This window comes from Nomascus leucogenys, chromosome 12 (genome assembly GCF_006542625.1).
Source record: "Nomascus leucogenys isolate Asia chromosome 12, Asia_NLE_v1, whole genome shotgun sequence".
Classification (NCBI taxonomy): domain Eukaryota; kingdom Metazoa; phylum Chordata; class Mammalia; order Primates; family Hylobatidae; genus Nomascus; species Nomascus leucogenys.
In genome coordinates, this window is record NC_044392.1 from 42,740,093 (window position 1) to 42,756,686 (window position 16,594).

The window sequence follows — 16,594 nt, forward strand, 5'->3', positions numbered from 1 at the left end:
CACTCACTTTTTTTTTTTCAGACCTCCCCTTTCACAAAATGTCATTTGCTTTGGTAACCACTTCATTTTGTCTTGACCCAACTCAAAAACGTACTGTGGTACTCTATTGAATGTGAGAATCAGTTCAAAATCTGCAACTCAGTTTTTAAGGCTACTTCTTTTTTTTTTCTCATTAATTCAAAGAGCATTTATTGAGTGCTTACTATGTTCCAGGCACGAGGAGTGCAAACTTTAGTAAGACACAATCCCTAAATTCAGGTGTAGTGGAGAAGACAGAACTTTACAAGTTAAAAACACTGTAACAGAAGCAAACACATCTGTCATGGGAACAAAGATGTGGGGAATTTTATTACAACCAGAAGTAATCTCTCTTCTCTCTGATTCCAAGAGCTTTCTTCATTCCTCTCCTTAAAATACTTGCATCAGGGAAGGTATCATCTATGATTAACACAGGGTGAGTGTTGAAGGACGTGTAGGAACTCATCAAGTCACCAAAGGAGAGCCCAAGTGTTTCAGGCAAAGTCAAGTGTGTGTGCAAAGGAACTTGAAAAAACAGATTTTCCTAATACCTAAAGCATAAAGTAAGAAGATAGTAACAGGAAGTGAAAGGGAAAACAATTAAGCAGAAACCAGATTACAAAGGGTCGCATACATGATGGTATCATTTTGCACAAACTCATCCAGTTGTCTAAACTCATCAAACTGTATATGTTAAAGGTGCAATTCTTTATCAATCATACCTCAACAAAGCTGTTACAAAAAGAAAATGATGTGGTCTTCCAGACACTATCTGGAGCCCACCATCCACCCACCCACATGCTCTTATTGGATTCTTTAGGGATCCACTTGGTAGTCAAACAGCACAGTGAATAGAGGAACTCTTTGGCTTAAGAGGATCATAGGTTCAAGTCCCAGCTCTGCCACTTTCTGGCAGTGTGACCACTGGTGAGTTATTCTACCGTCTTGAGTATTTTACCTTACTCATAAAACATGCTAGTCCCCACATCTCAAAGCAGCCAGGAAGATGAACTAGATCAAGTGGACAACAAATGTTGTTAGGCATATAATTCCTTCTATTTAATAAAACAACTTTAGGGAATGAGATTTACAGAATAATCAAAGTGAGTAAGCTCTCTTTTTCAAGAAAGGGCTGAGATTAAAAGTTAAGTTACTCATTAGAAATTATAAATTTATGAGAAAAAAATTGTGTGTAATAGAAATAGGGCTTGCGTCTTCCAGAGACTATCCATTTCCTGCATTTAAGGCGTAATATGGAGAGCCCCAAGGAACCAGCTATTCTGAATCCCTATAACTGTATTTTTCTCTTTTTATACTTTTCAGGCCCTTACCCCAGAGCAAGTGTCATTCTGTGCCACACATATGCAGCAATATATGGACCCACGGGGTCGAAGCCATCTCTCTGGCTATGACTATGTTGGCTTCACCAATTCCTACTTCGGCAACTAATAAGCAGCTCCTCGTGGATCATAGAATATCTTAGTGTCGTGGGAAATTTACTGAGGGGTAAAGAGTAAAGGCAAATGTGGAAGATAAAGATGGCCTCGTGTGTGTGTGTGTGTGTGCGTGTGTGTGTGTGCTTGTGTTTGTGTGCATATTACATTTATTGTAGGATCTTAAAAAATCTCAAGGGTGGGAGATAGAAAGGTTAATAGAGTTGGAGGAGTGGAAGCTATTTTGTATGCAACTAGTCACTGCTGATGGGTGTCAAAGTTTCTGTTTTTATTTTTTCTGTTTTGCATGTCTTTATCATTTGGCTTTATTCCGATTACAGAATAAAGTAATTCTTTTTAAAAATATTTTTTTGGGCAAAGTTAAGTAAAATGTTTAGCTTCTATATTTCTGAGAACTGTACTTATATAAGAGTGGGCAAATTTTACTGTAAAGAAGGGCCATGGTTTTGTAGATAAATAAAATCCAAGGCAATTTTCAAACAATTTTTTTAAACTTTGGAATGTGTTTAAATTTAAATTTGAAAATAAAGATATTTGATTTTCTGGGAAACATGAATATTTTAGTTTGTACAATGAAACAACACACAGATCAGCATAACACCTGTTTTCTTCTTGTTTTTTTTCCATACTTCAAAATTATTGTAGATGTTATTACTCTCAGAATGACAAAATTCCAGCATAGCAGGGCTTTCTCTTGTCCTCCAAGCTCCCGTATTTTCTCTTAAGTTTTAATGTAATAAAAATAATACTTCAATATCCTATTAAAGTAACAGTTAATAGAATTATTTATAAAATTAAGAATTATTTTTAAAAAAATAAGAGGTGATACTATCTTCAAAAATTTTCAGGCCAGGTTTATTCTGAACAGGTTTACATGCTGACATTCTGATTTGATTTATAAAAGGTAATGGTGTCATTTGCTGGTGAGAATTCTTAGATCTCTTAATTGCTGTGTATAAAACTGCCAGCATTCTGCACAAATAGTCCCCACTTACCAATCCATTCGTGTTGCCACTCGATTACCATCTTAAGTCCCAGTCCCTTCCTCTGCATAGAAATGAATCTGTGCAGGACAAATCCTGTCATAGGAGCCTTTTTTAAACAAAAAATTGGTTAAAGCTAAAAAGTTATCATTGATACTAACAACATACAGGTATTTTAGTGATTCTTTTCTTAAATAGTCAAATACTATAGAATATAACAAGCAGAAAGTATTTTCAAAATTAATGTTCACAAATGTCTAAATTGTCTGATTATAAGTTACCAAAAATAGTACAGTTAGGAAAGATATAGGCCATCGAAAATTAGCATTGTTTAATATCACACTTACCACGTATGGATAGTCTAAAACTATTTGTGCTGAAAATAATCACAAGCAAAGGTGGATGTGATTCCATTCCCCTAATGCTAACCCTGCCAAAAATTTTCAAGGCCTAAATCAAATTATTAGTCATTTAGTGGGTTTAGAAGAGTTTGCCCTTTTTAAGCACATAGTCACATACTTAATCAAGAGAGGAAATTTGAATCACCAAATGAGATTTTGAAGACTATTATGTTGTCCCTATCCCAAATCAATTGTTTCAAGGTAGAAACAAATAGAGATAGATTCCAGAAACACCTATTTGGAAAAATCCCTCCAAGTGATTTTATACCCTTCCATACTTAAGACTACTACATGTGGAAGTTAGACCTTTAAGTATTACTTAGCAATACTTGAAACGTCTTTACTAACCATTGGTCACTGGGCATTTAGGCAATGTTATTCTGGGCAGACTGAATGAATTGGTGAAATGAATTTGCTCACATGGCCTCAGTTCAATGAGGGATTACTTCTCCCAATATTGAGAACTCTAGAGTAGATGGCCTTTCTCCCCTGATGAGGCCCTTTTGGCTATCTGACTAACTCATCTACTTGTCTTCATCCTGTTCTCTGAGCTCTAGCTTCCTTCCTCTCAAATTCAGTTTTCATCAAATTCCAATTAGAGGATGTGTTTTTTTCCTGAGAGCATGAAAAAATGTGGATTTCTGTCTGAAAAATATCTTCTTGGCCTAAGGTCTTTCCTTGTCTCTCAAGCCATGCCCCACTTCTATCTCACTGCCAAATCCTATGAATTCTACCTTCTCAAAATCTCATGTTTGTGATTTCCTTCAGTCTCTGAATGTCACTATCCATATTCAAGCCTCTTTGCCTTTCTTTAAGCTGATATCCATGGGTTTCTTGCTGATCTCCTTGCCTCTGGTTTCTCTCTGCTGAAATCATCATCCCCTTTGCTGCTGGATTAATCTTCCTGAATCCCTTCCCAGATGCCTCTCTCTGTTCAACGTTTTACTGTGCCTTATCTCCTATAGACAAAAGGACCATGTCTGAGGCAAGGTATTCAAATTCTTTCAACAAGTAAGTCTTGACTCAAACTAACTTCTCAGCATCATTTGTGAGGTGTTTCCAGCCCCTCTGAATAACTCACACACTCTGAAACAGGCCTATGTTGTCTTACCATCAAGCCTTTGGCTATTACGTTCTCTCTTCTGAGAATGTACTTTCTCCCCAGTCACCCATCCTTTAGGAACAAGTTCAAATACTATTTAAGATATGAAGTCTTCTCTGATCCTCCACCTACAGTAAACTCTACCTAAACTAAAAGCCAGTATCTTTTTCCTTCACACATTTTAATAGCAACTGGAATTTATTGGAAGATCACTATGATCCAAGGGTTGTGCTAAATTCTTTGTATGCATGATCCTGTTTAGTCACCAACACAAAACTGAAGTTACAACCACTGTAAAAATAAGAATTCGGAAGCTGAAAAAATGTTAAATAACTTACCTAGAGTCACACAGCTAGTAAGTTGAAGAGTTTGGATTCAAACTCCTGCCTGACGGTCTTGTGAGTTCATTACACTTTCTCTAATAATGTCTGCCACTATATATAACCACATTATATGTGGAAAGTGAAATAGGCAGAATAGATAGTTCTGCAATAGATTCAAAAGAACAGTATCCAGTTTGGTGAGTGACCTAAATGAGAAGGGTCTTTGACACTCAAGATTCTGAAGTTACCAGAGAACATTAACAATTATAAAAAAAAAAAGGAAGTAAATATATTTTCTGAAATAGAATCCACCCAGCTTGGAAAATCAATTAAAACAAAAAGGGCAAAGTAACAGAGTCAGAGATAGTGAGGACAACTATATAAAACGATGATTCCATGTTTTTGCTACTGTCAATAGCACAGTGAGGAACCTATAAGCACATGTGCCCCACTGTATATGAAATAAAAGTTGAAATTAAAAAAATAATAAAAACATAAAAAGATGAAAGACACCCAGTGGGAATAAAAATGACCCACCTGTTCATTTAACAAAGCTTTAAACTAACCTGTCAAGCTGATATTCCCCAGGTGTCAAATCTTGGAAGAACATTACAGGTCAAATAGTCTAATTATGTAATGATTTTGGAAATCTCTACAGTATCCCTGATGGGCTCCTGCCAGCCCTGCCTTGAACTTGAACACTCCAAACTTCCCTCATTTTGTTCAGCTCAATTAAAAAATTCTTGATTATCTTAATTAAATTTTTAATTCTTAATGGGTTTCAGTAACTAGGGGTGGCATCTAGGAGGCTGAAAGTTAAAATTCAGATTTTGGGCTCATTTTGAGTTGTGCACAGTGAGCAGAGCAGGAAGCCCCACCTCCGAATTCCAAGCAGTAGGGGGTGAGGGGGGAAGGGCAAAAGGCAGGATAAGACTCTTCCAGAAGACTGGGGGTAGGACAGCTTTGGCCTGAGGCCTTGAATACCTGGCCCTTTGGCTTGGGTTCTTGGTCTATGCCCAGCCTACACAGAAGAAAGTGTCCTATTGGGGTAACCTTCATCCTTTACCCAGCAATCTACCTCTGAAAGCATTCCTCAGAGCTGTCTGTACAGCCCTATTCCTTAGACTATAAACAATGGGGTTAAGGAGGGGGGTCACTACAATATAGGTCATGGCAATAAGCTGATCTCTCTCAAGAGAGTAGCTGGCTTTCGGCCTCAGGTACATGAAGGAGGCACAGCCGTAATGAATAATAACCACTGTGAGGTGTGAGGCACAAGTGGAGAAGGCCTTCTTCTGCCCCTCAGCAGAGGGGATCCTCAGTATCACTGCCAAGATGTAGGCGTAGGAGATGGTGATGAAGAAGAAGGAGACCAAGAGGACCAAAAGACTGAGGATAATGATCCTCAGCTCACTGGGGCCTGTATCCCCACAGGCTAGGCTCAGCACTGGCGGCATGTCACAAAAAAAGTGCTGGATTTCATGGGAGCTGCAGAATGAGAGGTGGAAAATAACTAGTGTCATTCCCAGTCCAAAGAGGTATCCAATCAGGAAGGAAGTAACAACCAACTGGGCACAGAGGGTAGGATTCATGCGGCTGGCATAATGCAGTGGAGCACAGATGGCCACATATCTGTCAAAGCCCATGGCAGCCAGAAGGAAGCAGTTAGTACAGGCCCATGAGGCAGAAAAGAACATCTGAGCAGCACAGCCCACATAGGAGATAGCCTGGTCCCCCATAGCTAGGCCAGAGAGCATCCTAGGGATGATGCCCAAAGTGTAGCAGGTCTCAGAGAAGGATAGAAAGGAAAGGAAGAGGTACATGGGGGTGTGCAGATGGCTATCCAGCCTGATGGCTATGATAATGAAGGCATTGCTGGTCAGAGTGACGAGATACAGAGAGAGGAACAAGACAAAGAGAAGGAGTTGCAACTCCCCAAAACTGGAGAAGCCCAGGAAGACAAAATCCCTCCAGGAGGTTACATTGGTCTGCCCCATTCTGAGAGATATATCCCTGATAGATTTGTTGATTTCTTCCAGCTTGCCAGTAGATGCCTAGCTTCTTTAAAAGGTGAATGATATGGATTCCTTTTCTCTTGTTCCTGTTGTAACTTAAAAAGGAAGCTCTGATTTAGAGTCTACTCAAACTTCAAAAAAGTATTTGTTAAATTAGACACAAATGTATGGGTCCATTCTCATTTGACTGTATGTTCATATACACATACACAGATGCAAAATCACAGACATTCATATGCACATACTTGCACACGAACATATATATGACTACATACATGCAGGTGTATATATGCTTTATAGCATTCACACATAATTATGCATATCTTACACATTCAAAACTATAAATTGTACATTTGCTAGTAACGGCCATATGCACAAATATATCAGGCATGCACATACATTACAAACACATATGTATTTAGATAGCATGCAAATTCGTAGATACATCACATATAAAGATACACACACCACATATACGTTTATATTGTCTCTATACATACGCAATCACATAAGAATACACATATGGACACACTCATATTGCTTGTTAGAACTTTGGGGGGAGGTAGGGAAACTTGATCTTGACGGATTTTGTTTTATAGATCAGGTAACAAAGATCAAGAGAGGTGAAGTGACTTTCTTGAAGTCACACAGAACCAGGATTAGAGAACAAGTATGGTGAGTCTTAATCTATCCTTATTTTCCCCTTACAATGATGACTCTCTTTAGAGACTATGGAACACACGATAATATGAATATGAAATAAGAAATAGTTTGTTCAACAATAATCTCTATATCTATACAACCCCTCTTCCAAGCCATTTTACCCTTTCCAAATTCCTTCGGCAGAGTAGGGCAGGCTCCTTTTACCTGTGAATCTATGTTCAGCACTGAAGAAAAAGCCAGGGCTCAAGGCAGGTTGTGCAGCAGGCATCTCTCAGACCAAAATCAGGTACTGCTGCCTCCAAAAACTCTACTCGAAGCCAAAGCATAAGTCAAGGGAGGATTCTCCACTCACCTGAACAGACTCACACTGACCTGAAGAGGCTCAAAAAGCAAGTCCTGCCTTTTAGCTCCCATGCACTAGACTGCCTCCCAGCAGGCTAGCCCACAGGAGAAAGACCTGAGATGCATCTTGAAATCTCCCATTCTGAGCAGTGTGATGTCTCCAAATGATACCAAGAAACCGTCTTCCACACCCCTAGTTCCAGGTGGTAAATAATATCTTCTTCCATCCAAACAGCTTCTTTCTCAGAGGATTCTCTAGTCCCAATGGGTGCTGTCTCAGGAAGCACGTCTAATTGTGTTTTTTTTGTCATTAGTTGGGAATATCCTTTTGGGGAAAGCAGAAAGGGGAATGTGAACAAGAGATACTAGAATCATGATTTAAATAATAAGTATGGTATCAGGTGCTAAGTATTACATTAATTTTTTTCACAAGATAAATCTCTTAAAATTTACAGCAGCCGAGTGAGAGAGTGTTAATAGTTACACTTTATAGAAGTGTAACTGAGCCTAATAGACTTTAAATAACTGGTCCAAAATTATAGAACTAAGGACTTATGCTTATAAATTTATACCATAAGATGTATAATTTAAAAATGAAACAAGAATTCAGCTGTTCCCCACTGTTGTCTCAAGAGCTTGATATAACTACTTTGGATATGTGTCTGGTTTCAAAGTCATTCTGAAGAAAATTCTGATCTCTTTCAGGGTTAATTTATTCCTGCATCCTCATTTGTCTATTCCATTTTTTTCTCAGATGCATCATTTTAAAAGCAACTTTACCTTATTTTCGTCCTCTTCCTTTGCTTCAACAATGCTGCAATATCTGCATCCAGACATGTGATATACTTTTCACCTTCAGAATGTTCTGAAACCTTAAAATATCCCAAAAGTCTACCTACAACTAGGTTAATCTGACTTGTCACTCTTAAAATGCATGTCTCTCTGATATACTAATGGTGTGAATAGTTGCACCTTCAACATACATCTTCACTCATTGACTGATTTAATAGAAAGAACAATGATAATTGGCAACATGTATTCATCAACATAGATCGACTAATTTCATTATATAAATTTAATAAAATATGTTAGTATTATTATTATTATTCCTATTTTTCCGATAAGAACACTGAGGCATGAAAAATATTAAATAACTTACCCAAGATAACACAGTCAATTGGTGATGCAGGAGCAAGTAGACTTAAGAAGCCTTTCTTTTGTTTACCACACTATTCCCAGGACCCTGCTTTGGGGTTAGGAAGATCCAAAAGATGAGTTAGATGTTGGAACAAAATAACAATTGATTTTATAACTATTTTTCTTGCAATGTTGTTTTAGATGTTGATCTAGCAATTACAGCATGTATTTTTAACATAATCTACTTAAACTTAACGTTGAATTATTTCCAGTTAAATGTAGAAAATTTGCAATGTCTTAGTCCCAATTATGTAAATCTACTAACACGTTGTCATAATTTTTGAACAGGCATATGCTATTATAAAGAAATCAAGAGAAAATTACGTTTGTGCATAATCTTTTATATTTAACCAATGTTTATCATTTTCAGTGCTCTTCATTCTTTCTTGTATAATCAGATTTTATGTTCCTTCATCCTTAAGGATTTCTCTTAGTATTTCTTATGGTGTAGTTTTGCTAGCAATACATTATCTACATTTTTATTTATTTGAAAATATCTTCACTTTTTCTTTCTTTGTGAAATGTATTTTTACTGGATATAAAATTACTAGTCATCAGGGATTTTTTCTTTCATCTTTCTATGCCATTTTCAATGTCTCTGTCTTCAAAAGTTTCTATTGAGAATGCTACCATTAATTGTATCATTTTTCCACTCTTATATAATGTGTCATTTTTCTCCTGTTGCTTTAATATTTTCTCTTTACTATAAGAAATTTAACTAAAATTTACTTGAATGTACCTTATGTGTTTCTCTTACTTGTGGCTTCTTGAACATCTTGAACTAGTGAATTAGCATTTTCCATCAAATTTGAGAAGTTTTCAGCTATTATTTCTTCAATATTTTTCTTTATTTTTTTCTTTTTTGTTTGTATGAATGTATAGGGTACATGAGATATTTTGTTATATGTACATAATGCATAGTAATCAAGTCAGGGTATTCAGGGCTTCTGTCACCCTAGTACAATACATTTTTGTTAAGTATAGTCACCCTATTCTGATATCAAACATTACTCCATCTCATTGTATATTGGCACTGGGTGATGGTTATTATTGTGTCAACTTGATTGGATTGAAGGATGCAAAGTATTGTTCCTGGGTGTCTCTGTGAGGGAGCTGCCAAAGGAGATTAACATTTGAGTCAGTAGACTAGAAGAGGCAGACCCAGCCTCAATGTGGGTGGGCACAATCTAATCAGATGCCATTGCGGGTAGGATAAAGGCAGAAGGGTGTGGAATGACTAGACTGGCTGTCTTCTGGCCACCATCTTTCTCCCATGCTGGATGCTTTCTGACCTCGAACATCGGACTCCAGGTTCTCCAGCTTTTGGGCTCTTGGGCCTGCACCATTAGTTTGCCAGGGGCTCTCAGGCCTTCAGCCACAGACTGAAAGCTGCACTGTCAGCTTCCCTACTTTTGAGGTTTTGGGACCCGGACTGGCTTCCTTGCTCCTCAGCTTGCAGATGACCTACTTGGGTCTTCACCTTGTGATTGTGTGAGTCAATACTTCTTAATAAACTCCCTTTCATATATGCATCTAGCCTATTAGTCCTGTCCCCCTAGAGAACCCTGACTAACACTATTTAACAGAATTATCTTCATGCAACCGTTCATCCTGACCCTTCCCAGTATTTTTAATTTATCTTTCCACTATCTACTTCCATGGAATCAAATTTTTTAGCTCCCACATGGAAGTGAGAACATGCAATATTTACTTTTTGTGTATCTGGTTTATTTTACTTAAGATAATCATCTCCAGTTCCATCCATGTTGCTGCACATGGCATGATTTCATCCATTTATGCCTGAATATTATTTCAATGTGTATATCTACCACATTTTTGTTTTTTATGCATTCATCCATCTATGCACACTTAGATTGATTGCATATCTTTGCTGTTGTATATAGTACTACAATAAACATGTGAGTGTAGTAGTTATCCCTTTGACATATCCATTTCTTTTCCTTTATGTAGGTATCTAGTAGTGAGATAGCTGGATAAAATAGCTGAGAACTCTCCATACTGTTTTCATAGTGACTGTACTTGTTTACATTCCCACTAGCAAATGTGTGAAAATTTCTCCACATCCTCACCAACATGTTATTTTTAATGATAGCCATTCTGACTGAAGTAAGATGATATCTCATTGTGCTTTTGATTTGCATTTATCTGATGATTTTTGGTGTTGACCATTTTTTCATATACTTGTTAGCCGTTTGTATGTCTTCTTTTGAAAAATGTTTATTCATGTTCTTTGCCCACTTTCTAATGGGATTATTTGGGGTTTTTTTCCTGCTGAGTTGTTTGAGTTTCTTGTATATTCTGGATATAATTTCCCTGCACGACAAATATTTTGCAAATATTTTCTCCCATTCAAAAGATTGCTCTCTGCTTTTTTGATTGTTTCCTTTACTGTGCAGAAGCTTTTTAGTTTAATGTGGTCCCTTTTTTTGTTGTTGTTGTCACCTGTTCTTTTGATGTCCTACTCATAAATTATTTGCCTAAACCAATGTCCAGGAAATAGTTCTCTAGGTTTTGTTGTAATGTTTTATCATTTAAGGTCTTATGTTTAAGTCCTTAATCAATTTTGAGTTTATGGTGAGAAATAAGGGTCTAATTTCATTCTTCTGCATGTGGCTATCCAATTTTTCCAGCACCATAAATTGAAGAACATGTCCTGTCTTCAATGTAAGTTCTCATTGGCTTTGTTGAAGATCATTTGGCTCTAAGTATGTGGCTTTCTTTCTGGAATTTCTATTCTATTCCATGGGTTTTTGTGTCTGTTTTTCTACAACAGCATGCTGTATTGGGTACTATATCCTTGTTATACATTTTGAAGTCAAATAATGTGATGCCTCCAGCTTTGTTCTTTTTGCCCTGAATTGCATTAGCTATTCAGGCTTGTTTGGGGCTTATGTAAATTTTAGTATTTTTTTTCTTGTTCTTTGCTATTATTTCTTCCCATCCATGAGCACGGGATGTTTTTTCATTTGTGTCATCTTCAATTTCTTTCATCAATGTTTTATAGTTTTCCTTGTGGAGACCTTTTACCTCCTTGGTTATATTTATTCCTCTGTATTTTTTGGAGGAGGGTAGCTATTATAAAAGTTATTGCCTTTTGATTTCTGTATCGGCTAGATAATTATTGATATATGGAAATGCTACTGAATTTTCTACATTGATTTTGTACCCTGCAACTTTACTGCATTTAAATCTAGTAGTTTTTGGTGGACCCTTTAGATTTTGCTATATATAAGATTATATCAACAGCAGAGAGGGACAATTTGACTTCCTCTTTTCCAATTTGGATGCCTTGGTTTTTCTCTTTCCTGATTTCTCTGGCTGAAACTTCCAGTATCACGTTGAATAGTTTTGGGGAAAGTGGGCATCCTTGTTTCATATCTTAGAACAAAGGTTTTCACATTTTCTTCATTCATATGATGTTAGCTGTGGGTTTATCAGATATAGCCTTTATTATTTTGAGATATGTTGCTCCTATGCCTACTTTGTTGAAAGTTTTTATCATAAAGCAATGTTGAATTTTAGCAAATGCTTTTTCTACATCTATTGAGATGATCATATGGTTTTTATGCTTCATTCCATTAATGTGAAGTATCATGTTTATTGATTTGCATATGATGAACTATCCTTCCACGCCCAGTATAAATATGTTGATCATCGTATATATATTTCTTATGAGCTCCAAGATTCCATTTGCTAGTATTTTGTTGCGGATTTATGCATTTGTGTTCATCAGGATATTGGCCTATTGTGTGCTGTTGTTGTTGTTGTGTCCTTATCTGGTTGTAATATCAAGGCGATGCTGGCCTCATGGATGAGTTAGAAAAAAATTTCGTACTCTTTAATTTTTTAGAATAGTTTCAAAAGAATTGGTATTAGTTATTTGTACATTTAGTAGAATATACATGTGAATACATGTGCTCCTGGGCTTATCTCTGTTGTGAGACATTTTATAACCAATTCAACTTCCCTACTTGATATTGGGCAGTTCAGGTTTTCTATTTCTTCCTGACTCAACCTTGAGAGGTTGCATATTTCCAGAAATTTATCCATTTCCTTTAGGTTTTCCAGTTTGTCAGCATATATGTCAGCATAGTGTGTGACGATCTTTTGAATTTCTGTCGTACCAGTTGAAATGTCTTCTTTTTAATGTCCAATTTTGTTTGAGTCTTCTGTCTTCTTTTCTTTATTATTTGAACTAGTGGTTTAACAATTTTGTTTGTCTCTATAGAGAACTAACTTTTCATTTTGTTGACCCTTGTAATTTTTTAGTCTCTATTTCATTTACTTTTGCTCTGATCTTTATTCCTTCTTTTTTTCTGCTAAATTTAAATTTGAATTGTTCTTGCCTTTCAAGTTCCTTGAGGTGCATTGTTAGACTGTTAAGTTATCTTTCTATTTTTATTTTGATGTAGGCATTTATTGCTATAAAATTCCTTCCTAGCACTACTTTTGCTGTATCCCACTGGTTTTGGTGTGTTGTGCTTCCATTTTCACTTGTTTCATGATTTAAAAAAAAATTCTTAAGTTTTTCCTTAAGGCCAGTTTTTTCTAAGCAGCATATAGTTTGATCATGTTTTTTTAAATCCATTCACCCATTCTATATTTTTAAATAGAAAATTCAATCCATTTACATTCAAGGTTATTAGTAATTGTGAGGCTGTCATATCATTAGTTGTTTTCTGTTTGTTTTCTATATTCTTTGTTGCTTTCTTTTTCCTGTATTGACTACCTTTGTGATTTGGTGGATTTCTGTAGTGGTATCATTTGAGTCTTTTCTCTTTATCTTTTGTGCCATTACTTTACCAGTGAGTTTCATACCTTCATGTGTTTCCATGATGTTGCTTCCAGGTTTAGGACTTCCTTGAGCATTTCTTTTAGGGTCAGTTCAATGGCAATGAATTTCCTCAGCATTTGCTTATCTGGGAAAGACTTTATTTCATCTTCATTTATGAAAGATAATTTTGCTTGACATAGTATTATTTGTTGTTAGCTTTTTTTTTTCCTTTCCACACTTTGAAAATATCCTATTCTTTTCTGGCCTATAAGGTTTCTACTGAGAAATACACTCTTCATCTAATGGATTTTCCTTTATAGATTACTCAATGCTTTTCTCTTCCAATTTTTAGAATTCACCTTTTTTCTTTGACTTTAGAAAATATGACTATAATGTGCCATGGGGAAGCACTTTTCCCATTATATCTTGCTAGGAATCACTGAGCCTTTTATATCTGAATGTCTACATATCTTGCTAAAGTAGAAAAGATTTTATCTATCATTTGTTAAAATAGGTTTTTTAATTATTTTATTGCCTCTTTGCCTTAGAAGACACTGATAATTTGAATATTTGATTGCTCTATATTATCTCAAATGTTACAAAGTCTTTGCTCATTTTTTTATTATTTGTTTATTTTTGTCTGGCTGGATTATTTTTAAAAGACCTGTCTTCAAGTTCTGAGGTTCTTTCTTCTGCCTGATCTAGTCTATTGTCGACATTTGTAAATGTATTTTGTATTTCCTTCGATGAATTCTTCAGTTCTGGAGTTTCTAATTGGTTTATTTTTAAACAACCTATCTATTTCTTATTTACAGCCTTTATTATTTTTGTAGCTTTTTATATTGTTGTTCACACTTTTCTTGGTCTCACTGAGCTTTTTGAAAATAAATATTTTTAATTCTTTTTCCTGAATTTTGAATTTTAAAAAATTTTTAACATTTTTTTAAAATTTAAGATCTATTGCTGGAGATTTAACATGTTTCTTTAGAAGTGTTATATTTCCTTGATTTTTCATATTTTTTATGTCTTACATTTATATCTGCTCATCTGATATAACCATCACTTCTTTCAATTTTTAATTTACTTTTGTAGGGGAGGAATTTTCCTGAAGATGTATCTATGGTGTTGGCTGGGTAGGGTACTTTGGCTTTGAATCTAGGTGTGTGCATTAGTGTAGTCTTTGTATGATTTCTTTGCCTACAAATAGGGTTAGTGGCATCTGTGATTTCCTTGGTGGATTAAGGTGTGGTTATTAAAGGAGGCTGTGCTAAATGGTGCTGCAGTCTAGGGTGCCAGTTGGGCTAGTCGTCAGGCCCCAGTGGTGGCAGCTGTGGAATGAGAGTGCCTATCTTTATGCACCAGGGTGGTATATACTGACACCTGTGTTAGCAGTTACTGGCGAGCCAATTATTTGGCCTCCGTGTGACTTATTTGGATTCAGCAGTGGCAGTAGTAGACTAGGTGAGTGGTGAGGTTCTCAGGACACAGGGACGCTGGCATGGTGTGAGTGATGGCAATAGCTGTGGTTTGATGATTCTCTGGGTCCTGTATGGTATGTGTTGATGTTGGCACTGAATGTGATGGGCTTGGTGGGCCAGTCTTCAGGCCTTCAGGTAGGTGCCATCTGAGGTGCTGGATATGGTTTGGCTGTGTCCCCATCAAAATCTCATCTTGAATGGTAGCTCTCATAATCAGCATTTGTCATGGGAGGGACCCAGGAGGAGGTAATTGAATCATGGAGACAGTTTATTCTCATGCTGTTTTCATGATAGTGAATAAGTCTCATGAGATCTAATGGTTTTTTATACAGGGCAGTTCCCCTGCACATGTTCTCTTGCCTGCTGCCATGTAAGATGTGACTTTGCTCCTCCTTCACCTTCCACCATGATTGTGAGTCCTCCCCAGCCATGTGGAACTGTGAGTTCATTAAGCCTTTTTCTTTATGAATTACCCAGACTTGGGTATTTCTTCATAGCAGTATGAAAATGAATACAGGTGGTAACAGCTAGAAGTTTATACCAAAACTTGGGCACCCAGGAGTGCTCAGGTGTCCAACATGGTGGATTGGATTGGGCAATTTCCAGGACTTCAGGAGATGTGCTCTTGGGGTGGGGGGCAAAACCAGGTTTGGTCACGCAGTGCTCCAGCCCCACCAATGATGACAGCAGGCACTAGCCTGCTGGGAGAGGCAATCATCAGGCCCCAGGTGGAGTGTTCAGTGAGGGGTAGTACCATCCATGTTGAGGCCCTGCTAGTGGAGAGGGTTGGGCCATCCTCAGTGACCACTGCCAAGGCCAGCGAAGAGTGTCCCTCTCATTCCCCTGTCTCAACAAGGCTTGCTTCCCAGGCTTAGTGGTGATAGCCCATGACTAGCTCACACTCCTGCTCCTGCTACAGGAGCCCCAACCAGCTAGTGACCAAGTTTCAGTGGCAACTTGTGCCCCACTCAGATTCCCATCTCTGTCCTGGTAGCACTTGCTTCCTGGCACTGGCAGCTGTATCCCACACCTTGTTCACTTCTTAGCTCCAGTGTTGGGAGTACCCCCAGCTCATTATTCCATTCCAGAAGTGATAGCTTGAATTTCTGAAATACCTCAGTCCCAGCATTTCTGGGACCCAGGAAAGCATGGGAGTCTGCCAAAGATTAGTTTTGAAGCTGGCATTTTACTGTAGCCAATTATGTCTCAGACAGGGTGTGAGACTCATCATGAGTTCCCTTTCTGGAGCAGTTCCATCCCACAGTCTCCCAGGAGCTCCCTATGTTCATTTTAGGAGTTGGGAGGATCAACGAATTCTCTTGTGGCCAGGTTTGTATGATTCCATTGTACAAATGTGGGCTGCTAGAAGTCTCTCACTTACCCTTTGCCCATGATGGGAGGTCACTCCTGGCTCCCAGTTGAACTTGGCCAGGCACACTACCACTCTCCCTTCTGTTTCTCTGCTTTTGATGTTTCCTGTTGCTTCTCTGTTGAATTCCAGTGTTCCCTCTTGGATAATGCATGTGCAGTGTGACTGTCTACGTGCTATTTTGGTTCTTCTAAATGAAGGATACAGGCCTGAAATTATTCTAGTCAGCCATCTTGAAGTCTTCTTTCTTTTTGTCTTTTTCTGAGATTTCAATTACACATATGTTGGATCATTTAATATTGTCTCAAAAGTCTAAAAGAGGCTGGGCATGGTGGCTCACACCTGTAATTCCATCAGTTTGGGAAGTTGAGGTAGGAGAATGCTTGATTCCAAAAATTTGAGACCAGCCTTGACAACATAGTGAAACTCTGTCTCTACAAATAATCAAAAAATT

The 16,594-nt window shown here is 37.4% G+C and overlaps 2 protein-coding genes across 2 annotated transcripts in view; one reads left to right on the forward strand and one right to left on the reverse strand.

Moving 5' to 3' along the window:
- The window catches only part of SPTA1 (spectrin alpha, erythrocytic 1), a 75,894-nt gene extending 73,872 nt beyond the window's left edge, over window positions 1-2,022 (forward strand). Inside the window, exon 52 of the mRNA XM_003258671.4 lies at window positions 1,342-2,022. Coding sequence (XP_003258719.2) covers window positions 1,342-1,467 — 126 coding nt within the window. The 3' untranslated portion in view covers window positions 1,468-2,022. The remainder of the gene's footprint in view (window positions 1-1,341) is intronic.
- Window positions 2,023-5,336: 3,314 nt separating this feature from the next.
- On the reverse strand, window positions 5,337-6,278 carry LOC100605842 (olfactory receptor 10Z1). The gene has a single exon (XM_003258672.2). The coding sequence runs from the start codon at window positions 6,276-6,278 to the stop codon at window positions 5,337-5,339; it is 942 nt and encodes a 313-aa protein (XP_003258720.2).
- Window positions 6,279-16,594: the final 10,316 nt, after the last annotated feature.

Bases quoted from the DNA above. Each gene is read 5' to 3' on its own strand.
- LOC100605842 (XM_003258672.2), bottom strand. From the start codon at position 6,278: ATGGGGCAGACCAATGTAACCTCCTGGAGGGATTTTGTCTTCCTGGGC.